The sequence below is a fragment of the Oncorhynchus masou genome, chromosome 22 (genome assembly GCF_036934945.1).
Source record: "Oncorhynchus masou masou isolate Uvic2021 chromosome 22, UVic_Omas_1.1, whole genome shotgun sequence".
NCBI classification, from domain to species: domain Eukaryota; kingdom Metazoa; phylum Chordata; class Actinopteri; order Salmoniformes; family Salmonidae; genus Oncorhynchus; species Oncorhynchus masou.
In genome coordinates this window covers 29258970-29274987 of record NC_088233.1, presented here as the reverse complement: position 1 = coordinate 29274987, position 16018 = coordinate 29258970, and the positions used below count along the sequence as shown (strand labels likewise).

The following is a 16018-nucleotide window of genomic DNA, read 5'->3' as shown; positions in this document are numbered from 1 at the left end:
TTAAGATGCTCCTAAAAGCAGACAATTCTGGCAATATAGAGCCTTCACATACTGCGGGGAGAATGTGTTCCAGAACATTCACATTGTAAATAGACTTTTACCAGGCTCTCTCTCCCATATGATTGATTAGAACAGCCTGGCGACCATTATAAAATCATTAAGAAGATGGATAGAGAGCACATCTTCTAATAAAAACCGCTCTATACCTGATGAACCACTGAACAAACTCTTCCTCAATGACATTCACTGATTACTGCCCTACAGTGTGTGTGTGTGTGTGTACTATTAATACTGTACTCCATTAGTGATATGACTATTGCAGTATAGTATTCCAGCAATCAGTTTCACATCAGGACTGTGTCTGTACTGGGATTACTAGTAGTGAATAAAAACATACACTGATAATGTGAAACACACACACACTGAGAGAAATCATGGAAAAGCATCTGCCAGAAGAGGGGTTGAGGCTGGGGTGGGGGTGTTATCAGTGAAAACAGAGTCCTGTCTCTTTAACTGGTGGCTGCGCTGAAGGACTCATGAATAAACATGAACTTGTTCCTCTGCTCACACAGAACCAATCTAAATCTAAATGAGCCTACATACACACCAATACCAATGACATTATAACCCTTCTGCCCCCCCCCCCTCACTGATGCTCTAGTGTATGACATTACAACCCACTATCCCTCCTTAAAGTCACCTCCCCTGTACCCCTGTCCCCCCAACAGCATTAAGAATATGTACACGAGTAGGCAATAGCATTATATCCCCTACTCACACATACACTCTCCCCTACCTTCAACCCCCCTCCCCCAGCCCCACTACCAGCATCATCAACAGCAGCAGCAGTATAATTCATGCGAGGTTATTAATATTCATCATATAATTTTGTCACAAAGGAAAGTAATCTGGCTGGATGTCACTGACGTAATTAATGAACTGACCTCTGGGTCCAGGGATCGACCCACAACACACACACACACACACACACACACACACACACACACACACACACACACACACACACACACACACACATTGGGCAAATATGTCCACCAAACCAGACTTTATTTACCTCAGTGGCTATGGAAAGGGGAGGGGAGAAAACAGACATCCATTCGAAAACTGGGGAGAAGGAACACAGTTAACCACTGGAGCAAGAGACTGGGACAGGTGCACAACACAGGTATCTTTTGGTTATCACTACGGCAACAGCTTCCAGGAACGACACCATATTTACATCTTACAGTTATTCAGAAAATAAGCAAAAGGAATAAAACAACAATATGTACATAACAACTGCCATGTGGTACAGTATTTGGAATTTCAGTACAGAAGAAAGATCATTGGTATTGTGGTAAACATTGGTCAGATATAGAGCTATGGGTAAACAGAGTTAGAATCCTTTGGAAGGTTAGCCTGGATGACTGTTTCTGTGTTCAGTATCACTGCATGGCTACAATCTGTGTGGCTACATGACTTCGTGGCTACCCAGGTACATGGGATACGTGTCTATGTCACTACATGGCTACAATCTGTGTGGCTACATGACTTCGTGGCTACCCAGGTACATGGGATACGTGTCTATGTCACTACATGGCTACATTGTTGCCTGGCCTATAGCAGAGACAAGCATGGCTACATAGCTACAAGGCTACATTGTTGGCCTAAAGCAGAAACAAACATGGCTAAACAAGCCAGCGACACAAGATCAGAAATATACTGGTACACAGACCTGTGGAAGGTTTGGGCTCGATACAATACAACCTGCCATAGAATAGCTATGCAGGATCTTAAGTATAGAAGTATCTTATCTTTATAGTGTCATTGTAACTTCTTTGTATCTTTGTTCAGAAACCACTGTCCACATAGTGATACATTACTGAGTAAATACTGCCGCCCCAAGTATCTCTTTGTTAACATCAGAATAAAAGGTCAGGTTATGAACAGCGTCATGTGTGTTATAACAGTTTGTTGTTATTAAAGTATTTTAAAAAATACGTTAGCAGCCAACTGGACATCCTCAAAGACTGAGATAGATTCTTCCATCTGGTTAAAAAGACATTGACATTGAGGAGGAAAACATTTCAACCACTCTACACACTGCAATGGCTCTGAAGTAGTTCCCTACTGAGTATGGTACACTAGGGGCTGGGGTTTGGTTCCCTACTGAGTACACTCTTACTGAGTGCACTAGTAGCTGGGGGGAGGGCTTTGAGAAGTGCTCCTCCATCCTAGTATAATAACAGGTTTTGGTTTATCTGGTGGTGACAGTGTAACACTCACCAGTGGCCTGGTGAAGACAGATACAGCAGTTCTGATACCATCACTCTTTCTTCCCAACAATCAATGTTACATTATCAAGTCAACTTTTGAAGTTGTTTTTTGTGGGATTTATGCATCGATGTTTACAGTGTTATTGTCTTTGGGTTGTGTTTTAAAGCATTCGATATGATCATAGTTATTACTGCTACTACAGTAATATTATTACATTTAGAGAGCAAAAAGAGGAGAGATGAGAAAGAGAGCGAGAGAAAAAATGGTTAGAGTGTGTGAGAGTTAAGTGCACACAACATCTAAAGTTGTCATCAGTATAACTCAACATCCGAAGTTGTCATCAGTATAACGTCAGTAACTCTCAGTGAGTATGGTTCGTCAGAACAGAGGCCGTCTCAGGGGAGACTGAGTCGACCATATAAAAGCTACATACTGTACATTAATTTACCCCTTACACCATTTAACATTGTAATAATGTAATAATGGAACTATCAATTATCGGTCAGAAAGCTCAGATCTCTCAAATCCAGAGAGGTTTCTTTTGAACTACCATTATAGGAACTTCATATCAACAGTCAATATTTACATCATAAGGTTTCAAAACAGACTTTGTGTCTGGCATTAGGAACAGAAGAGAAACTAGTACATTACTACGACCAAATAAAAAACAGTTCAGTTGGCCTGAGTATAGTAGACATGGAATTATATTACACAACACATTGGTATTTACTTAACTAAGAAAAGGCAACTCCACATCATAACGCCTACATTATGTTCTCATACACCACAATATTACACGTGTCTTATCGAAGCATAACAACGACCGCTAATCCATAATATTCATATTAATTAACATTTACTAAACACAGACAATGTTGTGTAGTGTTTGGTTAAAGTTGTGACATATATTGGTCGAACGTTATCAAAATAGCTTCTTATATGACCTCTCACAAAGGACAAAGTGGACTTAGCTCAGTGCTATTTGGCCTATTATCCACATAAGGAGCGTTCAGTACATGTGCAGTAGAGTCATCATTGGCTTGAGAAGGTTGAGGTCTGCTTCAGCACCACGTAGACTAGTCAGTCTATTGATACGCACCAGTCTCAGTTCTACTCTTCACTGTATGGTTTGTACTGTGGTTTGGAAATTAAAACCACCATGTTGACAACACAATCCACAGACATGTAAGGTTTTGGTTACGAGCTTTGGAATCCAAGCCAGTCTTTGCAGATGCTCTTTGTAAAGAATATTTTACATTTTTGTTTTCCGTAGCTGCTTGTGTGTCTTTCAGTTTTCTTATACTTTGAAAGAACGTTCTATACACTAAAACGTCTAACAGTTTGATACTTGCACTTGTAAAGTCTTTAAACAGAAGTGGGAGGGGCACATACTGTGTCCTGGTTCTCCAGATTCTATTGTCAGAACAGGGACATCTGTTGGCATGGAGGGGTTAACTCCTGAGGTATCGGTTGGAGGACAGGAGAGGAGGGGAAAGGCAAGACAGAGGAACAGAGGAGTGGTGTCTTAAAGCTCTAGAGGAGGTCTGCCCTGTGATGTTTTGGGGCTGAGTAAGGGGTGAGGTACACTGGTAGAATGCTCTTTGGCTTCTGTGGCATCTGGTTGGTTTATTGTTGTGAGTGACATGCACTTAGTTCATGGCTGTGTGCGTTCTCTCCCCTGTCCTCTGCTGCCTTTCCCTCTATCCTGTGGTGGGGTCAACTCTGAGGCTCCTTGCCCTCTTCTCCTTGGCCCGGCCATTCTGAAACCACACCTGCACCACCCTGCGTGGGAGCCCCAGCTGCCGTCCCAGGCCCTCACACTGCAGGGGGCTGGGGGTGGGGTGCTCCCTGTAACAGGCTCTGAGCTTGGCCACCTGCTGGGGGGTCATCTGTGTACGCTGCCTCTGCTGCTGCTGCTGTCTCGGTCCATGCCTATCCACACTCTCAGACAGACTTGGACTGGAATTCTGGTCACAGTCTTGAACGTTGAAGCTTGCCATCCCATATTTGTATCCCAGAGACAACAGATTGCTATGGTTACCCTCATGAGCCTGGTCAGACGAAGGGAATATTTTTACTGACAGACCTTCTTCCTCTTCCTCCTCTTCCATATCGGGTTCGTTCAGGTCAAAGGTCAAATCTGTTTTCCCAGAAATGTATTTTCTCTCAGTGGGGATGACCCCGGGGCTTGGAGAGGGATGAAAGGGGTTCGGGGAGGGATGGAGGGAGGTAGGGAGAGAAGGATGGTGGGAGAGAGAGGGAGAAGGCTGGAGGGAGAGTGGGGGACCCTCCCTGTCTCTGCAGGATCCGTGGTTGTGAGAAAAGCTGAAGTCATCAGCGGAACCTATCTGATGAGACAGGCCATAGGCAGGTCTGTCAGTTTGGGACCAGTGGCGGGCCCTAACATGGGCGTCCAGGGCACTTTGAGCCTTGAACAAAGCCCTACAGAACGGACAGCGCCTGTGGTTGTCACCCAGACCCACACCTAAACCTCCTCTCCCCAGGGTCTGGAGCTGGCCCTTCCTCTGACGAGCCCTGGTGTTCTGGAACCATACCTGAGGAAGGACAGACAACCACAGCATTATTACATGTTATAACACAAAAGATGATTCAGCATTACAGAATTAAAGAAATGCTACTATGAGAATGATAAAGTACCTGCACCACACGTTTCTTCAGCCCTGTGTCCCTGGTGATGCCCTCCAGTGCAGAGCGGGTTGGGTTGGAGTTCAGACTGTAGCGCTGGTATAGAACCTCTAGCTGCTCTGCACTGATGGTGGTCCTCTGGCGCCTATCCCTCCTCTGCTCATCCCCCTCTCCCTCCCTCTCTCCCCCTTCCTCTCCATCACCGGCCATCACATCACTCATAGGCCTAACCTCTGTCCCTTCCACCAGCCTACGCTTCAGAGAAGGCAGGGCTGGGCTAGGAGCAGAGTGGGTGGTGGTGTATGGGGGTAGAGCTGGGCAAGGAGCAGAGTGGGTGGTGGTGTATGGGGGCAGGGCTGGGCTAGGAGCAGAGTGGGTGGTGGTGTATGGGGGTAGAGCTGGGCAAGGAGCAGAGTGGGTGGTGGTGTATGGGGGCAGGGCTGGGCTAGGAGCAGAGTGGGTGGTGGTGTATGGGGGCAGGGCTGGGCTAGGAGCAGAGTGGGTGGTGGTGTATGGGGGCAGGGCTGGGCTAGGAGCAGAGTGGGTGGTAGTGTATGGGGGCAGGGCTGGGCTAGGAGCAGAGTGGGTGGTAGTGTATGGGGGCAGGGCTGGGCTAGGAGCAGAGTGGGTGGTAGGGTATGGGGGTAGAACTGGGCTAGGAGCAGAGTGGGTGGTAGTGTATGGGGGCAGGGCTGGGCTAGGAGCAGAGTGGGTGGTAGGGTATGGGGGTAGAGCTGGGCAAGGAGCAGAGTGGGTGGTAGTGTATGGGGGCAGGGCTGGGCTAGGAGCACAGTGGGTGGTAGTATATGGGGGCAGGGCTGGGCTAGGAGCACAGTGGGTGGTAGTATATGGGGGCAGGGCTAGGCTAGGAGCAGAGTGGGTGGTAGTATATGGGGGCAGGGCTAGGCTAGGAGCAGAGGGGGTGGTAGTGTATGGGGGTAGAGCTGGGCAAGAAGCAGAGTGGGTGGTAGTATATGGGGGTAGAGCTGGGCTAGTAGCACAGTGGGTGGTAGTATATGAGGGCAGGGCTAGGCTAGGAGCAGAGTGGGTGGAAGTGTATGGGGATAAGGGTGGTTGGTGGCAGGACGATAACAGGGACTGGTACTGAAGCATAGACTGGAGGGCTATGGGCTGTATTAGACCAAGGGGGAGGAGAGAGGGGTCTATGGGGAAGGGAAGAGAGGAGAGGTTAGATAAAGGAAGACGGGGCAGGGGGAGTTGGGGTAAGGGGAGAGGGGGTATGGAGAGTTTGGGCTTGTGTATGATAGTTTGAGAGGGGTCAGGGCAAGGGGTGTTTGTCGTTGTGGTACTATCCTGCTCTGAAAGTGGTTGTGGTTGGCGGGGGGGTGGAGGAGGAGAGGGTGTTGGTGAGGCTCTGGCATGAACTGGGAAGAGGGAATTAACTGGGGCTTGGTCTGGGGACAGGGTTACAGATACGGATGCTGGTGCTGGTGGTGTGGGAACAGCTGGGTCTGTGTCTATGGTTGTTAGGGTTGCAGCTGGGGTAAGGGCTGGGACTGAGGTTTGGGAGGCGGCGAGGGATTGGGCTTGGTCGAGGGTTGAATCTGAGGCTGGTGCTGGGGGTAAAGGTGCAAGTGCAGGTGCTGAAGCTGGAGTTAGGGGTGCAACATCAGTAGTCTCAGTTTCCCCTGGTGTGAAGGGTCTGAGGGGGTAAAGGCGGTCGTACTGCAGCCTGTATTGTCTGGAGAACATCTCCAACACTACAGGAGGGATCATCTGGCGGTGAACAAACTCCTGGTGGCTCTTCAGGATCAGAGAGTCAGAGAACAGCTTCCCACATTCTCCACATTGCTTCTCCTCCTCCAGGCATCCCTCCATCTCTCTGTTCTGCTGTCTCTGTCTGCTCTGAGTGCTTTGTAGGGCCAGCTCCCAGCCGTATCTTTCCAACAGAACTCTGAGGGCCTTCTCTGCTCTCTCCTTCTTCTCACTCTCCTGCATCTCTCCATTCTTCTCTCCATCTCCCTCAGGAGGGGAGGATGGGTTGAACTCTTTCTCTGTCTGGTGGAGGGGGGAGTCACTGCCAGCGGTCTCAGCCTGGGTTTCACATTTCGGGGCATGGGCTGGAAACTGGATTCCATTCGTCTCTGGCTGTGGGGAGGGAGGTTCAAGCCTCTCTATCTGGGGTTGTTGGTCCGAGGTGGTCTGAGGGGAGACAGCTGAGGTGGTCTGAGGGGAGACAGCTGAGGTGGTCTGAGGGGAGACAGCTGAGGTGGTCTGAGGGGAGACAGCTGAGGTGGTCTGAGGGGAGACAGCTGAGGTGGTCTGAGGGGAGACAGCTGAGGTGGTCTGGTTCATAAGGGTTGTGTTGGGGTTGAGATGCAACCCTCCAGAAAGGTAGAAGGACAGGAGCAGCTGCTGCTGTAGAGAGAATAGGCTGTCTGGGGATAAGGGGAGAGGAGGGAAGAGGTTCCCGTGTTGGAGAATCTCTGCTGCTGAAGGGAGGTGCTGCTTTAGGAGGTTCTGTTGCAGTAAGGGGAGGTGTGGGAGCAGTGTTGGACTAAAGAGCTGGGGCTGGAGGAGGGCTGTGTGTTGCTGTATCTGGGCTTGGGCTAACTCCTGTTGCTGCTGTAGTATCTGGGCCTGGGCTAATTGCTGTTGGAGTAACATCAGGTCCTGCTGTCCAGCGGAAGCGGTCAGGTCCTCTACTCTCCTCCTCTTAGCCTGTTGACCCTTAACCTGCCCAGAGACACCCACACTCAGCTGGGCTTCACTCAGGGAGGAACAGGGACTTGGGGGGGCAGGGGCTGGTCTGGTGGCTGCTGGGGGGTTTCCCCTGGTAGATGCCTCTCCTCCTCCAGGCGAAGGGCTGGAGGCAGGGGTCTGAGTTTGGATCAAGGATGGGACTGGGGTGTGGGAAGCCTGGGTTGAGGCTGAGGCTGGAGTTTGGTGGGTGTGGGGGTTCAGTGGTAGCTGGGTCCGAGCTGCACGGGCTCGTGTCTGGTGCAGTACAGAACGGAGGTGGATGTCCAGGGTGGAGCTCTGGCTGTAGGCCACCCCACACATTCTGCAGCGGTAGGGCCTGGGGTCAGGGGCCAGGCTGCAGCGGTAGGGGCTTGGTTCCAGGCCCTGGGGGGTGTCAGCATGACTGGGGCTGGAGTCATGCAGGGCCCGTCTGGCTTTGGCTCGGTGGAGGTGGGACACAGAGTTATAGTGGACCAGCAGGATGGTTCTCTGAGTGAAGGACTCACAGCAGACTGAACACTTGTAGGGCCGAGCCGGGTCAAGGAACCGCTCCAGAGTCGAGTTCGAGCCCTTGATGAGGGGGCTGGGTTCTGACCCTGCCTCCTCCTCCTGCTGCCCTGAACCCTTGTCACTATTACTAACCCCTGGACTGGGCCTCTCCTCCTCATCTGGGTCATCCTTTTCATCCTCCTCTCCTTCATTTCCCTCCTCCTCATCTTCTTCACTCATACTCTCCCCCTCCTCTTCCTCCCCCTCCAGGCTGGTTGGTCGTTGGATGTGTGCTCCAATCTGGTCAGGGTGTGTACCCTGTAGGTGTAGGTCCTGTAGGTGTGTGTTGAGCAGGTGTCTCTGCAGGGCCTCTTGGCTGCGGCAGCGTCTGGGGCAGAGGTGGCACTCTGTCGCCGCCCTCATGGCATGGTACTGCCAGTGCAGTTTCAGCTTCTCCTGTGTCCGGAATGCTAGACTGCACCTGCCACAGCGGAACCTGTAACAATGACGATCAGAGGAGGGTGGGGCATCGCTGGGAGGAGAGGGAGGTAAGGCGGATGAAGGGAGATGGCTGAGGGAGGGAGAGGGAGGAGTGGGGAGGGGGGTGGGGGAGCTGGGGGACTCTGGGAGGTGAGAGGTGTTGTCCTCTGCTAGATGCTGGTCCTCACAAGGACGGGTGGGCAGAGCAGGGACATCTTTGGCTGGTATCACTTCTTCTTCATTTATATGGGAGTCGTTTGATTGAGACTCATTTCTGAGGGACTCCTTTGCGTAAAAGTCGATTGTGTTGGAATCGTTTGTTTGATATTCGTTTGTGTTGGAGTCGCTTGAATGGGAATCCCTCTGCAGTGGCTCTTTCTGTAGAATCTCTGGCAGATCCACTGCCACCTGGAAAAGAATCCAACAACAAAGGTTTTGAACGTTAGTCTGAATCTATCCAGATGACTGATTGCCTTTATAGTCAGTCAAAACTGTGTCTTTCCTGTTTGATAGTGCAGACGGAATAATAATAGTGATGCTCCTGTATTGTCTACATCACCTCATTCTCCCATTACACACTTTACTTCTAAATCAATGAATAATAATACGAGACGGAGGGAAATAGAATGAAGAGTGTTTTTATATCAACCACACACACAGAAAGAAGACACACATACACATATGCGGGTGCAGCAGTGAGAGAGTGAAGGTCAGGCTTAATCTTGAGAGAGTAATTGGAAAGCGAGGAACATAATGGCCATCATCACCCCAGACTGAATTAATGAACCTACACTACTATCAGAGAGAGAGGGAGAGGGGTGGAAAATGAGGGCTGTGGTGGCAGAGAGACGGAGAGAGAGAGAGAGGAGTGGTTGAGAGGGGGTGAGAGAAAGGGGAGGCGCAGAGAGAAAGATGGAGAGAGGGGGGGTGGAGAGGGGGGACGAGAGAGAACAAGGGGTGCAGAGAAAAAGATGGAGAGAAAGAAGACGGGTGGAGTGAAGAATGAGAGATGAAAAGGGAGTGAGAGAAAAAAGGGAGAGAGGAGAGGGTAAGAGAGATGAGGAGAGGGAGGGGTGAGAGAGGGATGAGGGGAAAAACAGGAAGACTAAAAGGAAGAAGGCAGTCAAGTGAAGTCAGAGAGGGAGACAAAGAGCACTTAGCATGCTGGGTAAAGTAATGGAGGTTGGTGATGTGGAGAGATGAGCACTCTTTGTTTGCTAGAGACACTAAAAGCAAACTCCTTCAGCTTGATTGCACTTCTGCTTATGAAAGGTAGCTAGAGCACACCCACCCACACACACACTTACAGTGCTCATGAGCTTCTCCACACAGTCCTGGGCCACACTATGAATGAGTGTGAGGTGACGTCTCAGGTGTGTGTGTATCAGTGTGTCCTGGCACAGTGGGCACTTGGCAGTAGTATGTTGGTCAGTGGTGTGCTTGTCGGTTCTGGGGCATTTGGGAGAGAGGGGGCTCTGTGTCTCCTCCAGCCAAGAGAATGATCGCTTGGCTGGGGATAAGGAATCTCTCCTCTCCCCCTCCTCACTGCTTTCATCTAGAAAGATAACACATATGTTAATACACAGCAACACACACACACACACACTGATTGATCCATTATTGATTTTCTATTAAAGAGCCTCCTGGGATTCAGACCAGTTCCTTCAGACCAAATACCTGCTATTGACTGTTTAATACAGAGTAGCAGACAGAGTTAGACCAGTTTTAGACCAGACAGAGATAGAACAGAGTACAGTAGGAGTCCTTAGAACGGTACTCAGAAGTCTAGTTTCTGACCCTCACTAAGCCTAGTCATGGACTAAAAAGCATGCTCGAATGGAGAATCTCTATTGACAGTGTCTGGGTAACTGACCTGAAAGTTCTATTCTGGAATATTACAGTCATTTAACAGATGCTCTTATCCAGAGTGACTTACAGGAGCAATTAGGGTTAAATCCCTTGCTCAAGGGCACAACGTCAGATTTTTGTTCACCTCGTCAGTTCTGGAATTCGGACCAGCAACTTTTCGGTTACTGGTCCAAAGCGCTTAACCGCTAGGCTACCTGCCACCCTTCAGTTCAATAGCAGTGAGTCGGTAGGTGCTCGTTAGCATTGTCGGGGTGATAGGGGATGTAACGAGCATGTGTATCGACAAATCAATTAACCCAATTGACCCCTGACCATAATCAATCATTCCTTTTCTCTCAATCACTCTCTCTTCACCTTGCTCCATCTCTCCAAGTTTCTTCTAATTTCTTCTCTCCGTTGACTTATCCTAGGCCTGCAGTTAATTTTCTCTATCCTATTTATACATTTGTTCTGGACTGATGTTCAAAATATGGTCGAAATTCCCTCTTGCCAATGTCTACAATAATCCCATACTTTTAAATTCCTCAGGAGAAATTAAAAAGTGCACACTTCAGAGAGAAGGGAATGGGAAAAGACGACCTGAATTTCTTACCTATCTCAGGACTGGTACACTTCCTGATGCTGAAGATGGCAGCTAGATCCTCTCCTTTATTCAGGCTCCTCCTTTTCACAAGCTGCAAGCGGTGAAGCTCCTCCCTCTTATGATGACCCGTGGAGTGGGTGTGTCTCAGTAGGTGGAGTTTAGAGCGGGAGGAGTAATTACACAAGACACAGTGGAACGACCAGGAGCCTCCAGCTACTGCACTGTCATACTGCTCTAAGAACTAGAGAGTGAGGGAAAGAGAGAGGGGGAAGTTGGAGTTATACACGGTGTGATAAAAAGAAATATGTACAAAATAAATCTGGTCTCTGTGTTTTATTTGTTGTCTATATGCCAAATATTTCGAAACAATTGTATAGCCCAAAAACAGCAATTATTGTGTTTGTACTGACCATGTAGACTCTGAGGCTGGCCTGGTGTTGGGAGTTGACGCTGTGTATTCTCAGTTTCTCCAAGCTGGTGGTCTGGAAGTCACACACGTTACACTTCAGCTGGACCAGGTTGCCTGTAGCAACCAACTTCCCAACTTCCTCCCAGTCCACAGCCTCCCCCTTCTCCCCTCTCTCCCAGAGGTGGGCAGCCAGCTGGTAGCGGGCCCTGTGTCTGTCTGTCTGGCAGTGCAAGGTGAAGTTAGCTGTGAGGGGGGTGCTGTAGCCACACAGCCTGCAATAGCAGCCTCCGGCCACCAGACAACGCCACTCAGACTGGGGCAGGGAGCGGGAGGCACTCAGGTGAGACCCAAGAGACTCCAGACTGTCAGAGGAGAAACTGAAACACACCAGGCACCGGAACACACCACGGTAGAGGGGAGATGAGGAGGAGAGAGACAGGGGAGGAGGGGGAGAGGGGGAGAGAGACAGGGGAGAAGGGGGAGAGGGGGATGGTGAGGAGGAGGGAGGAGGAGAGGGGGAGGGGGTCAGGGTTGAATCTGGGGCAACTGGCTCCTCTGCTGTTAGTTGATGAATATCCAAAGACTGCTCCCCACCTAGAACACACACACACAGAGAACACAGACAGGCCGATACATATAAGCATGGATATAATCAAGTATCAACCTAACTTGATGTGCCAATGAACAGAGCCCAACAGAACAGTAGTTAAGTATGTGTCAGTGTGTGTGTAGTCTCTCACCTGTGCTGTGTAGCAGTGTGAGTTGAGGAGGCAGACTCCTGCAGTGGGCCAGGTAGTAGCTTCTCTGCAGCTGCAGTACGTTGTGTGTGTGTTTCAGGCGCAGCACATTTTGTGTGTGTTTCTCGCTGGTGGTGTGTATGCGCAGGTTCCGCGCAATGCTGGTCTCATAATCACACACCTCACACCGCCACCTCTTACCCTGGGAGGAGGGATGGCTGGGGTAGGGCGGTGTGTTTTCAGGGGGCTGTGTGACTTCGGGGTGTGTGTGTCCGTACACCTGACCGCCTGCCGTGTCTCTGACAGTGGAGCCCGCGCTGTGTGTGGAGTGTGTGTGTGTGCTGTGCGCATGTTGTGTTTGTCCCGCTGTCTGTACGTTGCTGAGGTGTTTGTCTGACTGCATGTGTATGCTGAGGTTTCCTTTCGAGGACGTGGCGTAATCACACACACCACAGCGATAGGGCTTGTACCCACAGACATAACTCTCCCCTCGGGATAGACGAGGATGGGCCTTCCCTGTGCTACAGTACAGACACACACCCCTTGACCCTCCACAAACGCAATTCTCCCCCAAGCTCCCACACACACATGAGCCCCCAGACTCTGAGTGTTTTTCTCTGAGGTGGACTTGCAGTGTCTGCTGGGATTTGTAATGCCAGTTACATTTGGGGCATTTAAGTGTCTTGCAGGAGTTCCGGGAGTGCATTAATGCCATGTGACTGTTCAGTGAGACGGGAGAGGAGGGTGAGGAGGAAGAGGAGGGAGAAGAGTGGAGGTACTTAGATACAGTCTCTATGTTCTCATCTCCCTCTCTTTCCTTCTCTCCATTTCCCTCATCATCATCTCTTTCTATTTCCATCTCTCTATCTCCATCTCTCACTTCTGGGTTGTTGTTTGGTTTTGGAACTTTGGCGATGTCTCCATTGGCAATAAGGGAAGTGTGAGTGGCATCTGCCCTACCATCATCCTTAGCGGGTGGGCTGGTGGACTTAGACAGAGCAGACTGCTGGGGTTTAAAGCTCAGAGGAAAGCAAGGACTATTGCCCTGCACTTCTCCTGTGTCTCTCACCTCTGTCTCATTCTGAGGATAAGGAGAGGAGGGGGAAAAGCTGGAGCGCTTTGGAGAGGTGGAAGGAGAGGTAGAGTGCTTTGGAGAATTGGAAGGTGATAATGAGAGCTTTGGACAGGTAGAAGGAGAGGTAGAGTGCTTTGGAGAATTGGAAGCAGTGATGTGGATGTTGCTGTTCAATGTGCCACTGGCCATAACAGTGCTGGAAGCAGAGCTGTGCTGGCTCTGTCGAGGTAATAGACTACATTTGGATTTGGTTTGGCTTTGGTTTGAGATGGCCTCTTCTCTCTCCTCTTCCTCTTCCTTCTCTTTTTCCTCTTCTCCTCTGTCTTTGCTGCTGAGGGCTGGTGCAAGGTTTTTTCTTCCCGTTTCCTCTCTGTTGTCCACCAGTAACAATCTTTCTTTCTCCTTCTCATTTAGCTTCTCTTCCTTCTCTTGCTCTTCTTTCAGTGTCACACCATTATTCTGTGAGTATATACCCCGCTCCCCTTCTGGGGTCTCCTCTCTGCCTGCGGTCCCCTCTGCACCCCCTTGCACTGTCTGGGTCAGGTTGGAGGGCTCTTTGGCAGGGGCCGGGGCTGAGGTACGAGAGGGCGACCCCTTAAAAGGAACCACTTCCGGGGTCAGGAGAGGATGAGATAACGGCTTGGTGCTGATGTCAGGTTCTCCTCCCTCTCTCCCTCCATCCCTTCCTCTCCCTCCCTCACCGATGTCCATAATGGCTCCTACAGCAGCCACGCATCACTACCCCACCTGAGAGAGAGATGGAGAAAGGGAGAGAGAGGGGGAGAGAGAGGGAGAGAGAGAGAGGGAGAGATGGAGAGAGAGAGAGAGGGGGGGGGGGAGAGAGAGGGAGAGAGAGGGAGAGAGAGGGAGAGATGGAGGGAGAGAGAGAGAGAGATGGAGGGAGAGAGAGAGAGAGGGAGAGAGAGGGAGAGATGGAGAGCGAGAGTGAGAGAGAGAGAGAGGGAGAGAGAGAGAGAGAGAGAGAGAGAGAGAGGGGAGAGAGAGAGAGAGAGGGAGAGGGAGGGAGAGAGGGAGAAAGAGAGATGGAGAGAGAGAGGGAGAGAGAGAGAGGGGAAGAAAGAGAGATGGAGAGAGAGAGGGGGAGAGAGAGAGGGAGAGAGAGAGAGAGAGAGGGAGAGAGGGAGAGCGAGAGAGAGGTAGAGGGAGAGGAAGAGAGAGAGAGAGAGAGAGAGGGGGGGGGGAAGAGAGAAGAATTTAAAGGAAGAAATGCATGCACATAGCACTGAGTGTTAATTACTGCAACACAATAAACAATAGTCTTTGTCAGGTGAACTTCTACCACTGGCCTTGGCTCTAAAGGTTTTCATTTACACAGATCAATAGCCTAGTCTATCGATAACAAATCTAAAATTATTTACACAATTATTCCCCACTATATGTCTATCTAGTATCGGAAACTATCACTTAAGGAAAGTGTGTGTGTGTGTGTGTGTGTGTGTGTGTGTGTGTGTGTGTGTGTGTGTGTGTGTGTGTGTGTGTGTGTGTGTGTGTGTGTGTGTGTGTGTGTGTGTGTGTGTGTGAGAGAGAGAGAGAGAGACTGACAGAGAGAGGTGGGGGCATACTGGTAAACGGGAATTCGACTGAATGAGTCGCGCTTTAGAGAAAGAATTATATCCTACCCTGATAAAAAAATAGGGCCTACCTCCCTTCACCAACTGAGCTGAAAATATTGAACCGACAGGAAACGTAGACGATTACGTTTGTGTGCATTGTCAGCGCGGGAAAAACTCACAAACCGAGGAACTATCGCTGACAGTAGCCTGCAACTGCTGATGTTAACCAATATAGGCTACACCAGCTGATACAGACGTTATTTAACTGGAATGGTGACTATGACGATGTTTATATTACTGTAGCGTACTTCTGTCTTTGTTTAGCCTACTCAAAAGAGATAAAAACCGCAACAGCCTATAACGGCACAAAGCTCTTCTTTCCATTCAACAGCACAGCCAATATCCGCGATATCCCCCAGCAGTTTGAGGGATATCGCCGACAGTTAGAAACAAACGCAGACTCACATCTGTGCGGCTGTGGCGGCGGCGTCTCTGGACTCCTTGGACTGTATCTGTATCTGTAGTAATCCAGTCAAATAGCGGGTCTACTGAACATCCACATATTCCCTTTGGACCAGAGAGAGCGTACAGGAGAGGACAGCCGCAGAGAGAGCAGCATATCACAGTCCTCCTCCCTGTGTTCCTAAAATCGTCTTCTTAAAGCTATATCTACAGTAAACAGAGAGACGGAGGGGTGTGAGCGGGGGAGAGGTAGAGTGAGGTCTGAACATAGAGGAGAGAAAAACACTTAGCTCTTTATTCCTGCTAATTGGTTTCCTGCAGATGGCTGAGACTACCCCACTGCGCATGTGCAAAATTGCGCTGGCAGCATCAATGGGATGCGGCGAAGGAGAAAGGGAGGGAAGAGAGGGGGAGAGGGACCGAAGAGGGACTATGTACAAGACTAAAGAGGATACAGATAGTCGGAGAAAATAGTGAAGTAAAGGAATTATCATTGTAATGTTGATAATGTAAGAAAGGGTTGGAATAATTGGAATAATAATTTTGTCACAAATTGTTAAAGTGAAATGTAGATGTATAGGGCAAATATAGTTGAGTGGTAGGTATATCGCCTATATCCCATACACCTTCATAGTCGCATGCTATGACACATTATTTGACAAGTATTTATTATTTCAATCCACACAAAACTAGACATCTGCTACATTATTAAAT

The 16018-nt window shown here is 49.6% G+C and overlaps 1 protein-coding gene across 1 annotated transcript; it reads right to left on the bottom strand.

Annotated features, from left to right (window-relative positions):
• Positions 1-1047: 1047 nt before the first annotated feature.
• On the bottom strand, positions 1048-15641 carry LOC135508812 (zinc finger homeobox protein 3-like). Its single transcript, XM_064929025.1, has 7 exons — positions 15308-15641; positions 12197-14015; positions 11458-12050; positions 11057-11288; positions 9903-10150; positions 4936-9003; positions 1048-4832 (listed from the first exon to the last, which is right to left on the bottom strand). The coding sequence occupies exons 2-7, from the start codon at positions 13977-13979 to the stop codon at positions 3978-3980; spliced, it is 7779 nt and encodes a 2592-aa protein (XP_064785097.1). The 5' UTR covers positions 13980-14015; positions 15308-15641; the 3' UTR covers positions 1048-3977.
• Positions 15642-16018: the final 377 nt, after the last annotated feature.

What these genes read in the sequence shown, in the direction of transcription:
- LOC135508812 (XM_064929025.1), bottom strand. Translation starts at nt 13,979, where the DNA reads ATGGACATCGGTGAGGGAGGGAGAGGAAGGGATGGAGGGAGAGAGGGA. An exon ending in CACACTGCTACACAGCACAG is followed by an intron (nt 12,051 to 12,196) that starts GTGAGAGACTAC and finishes TGTGTGTTCTAG; the next exon opens with GTGGGGAGCAGTCTTTGGAT. An exon ending in TGAAGAAACGTGTGGTGCAG is followed by an intron (nt 4,833 to 4,935) that starts GTACTTTATCAT and finishes GTCCTTCCTCAG; the next exon opens with GTATGGTTCCAGAACACCAG.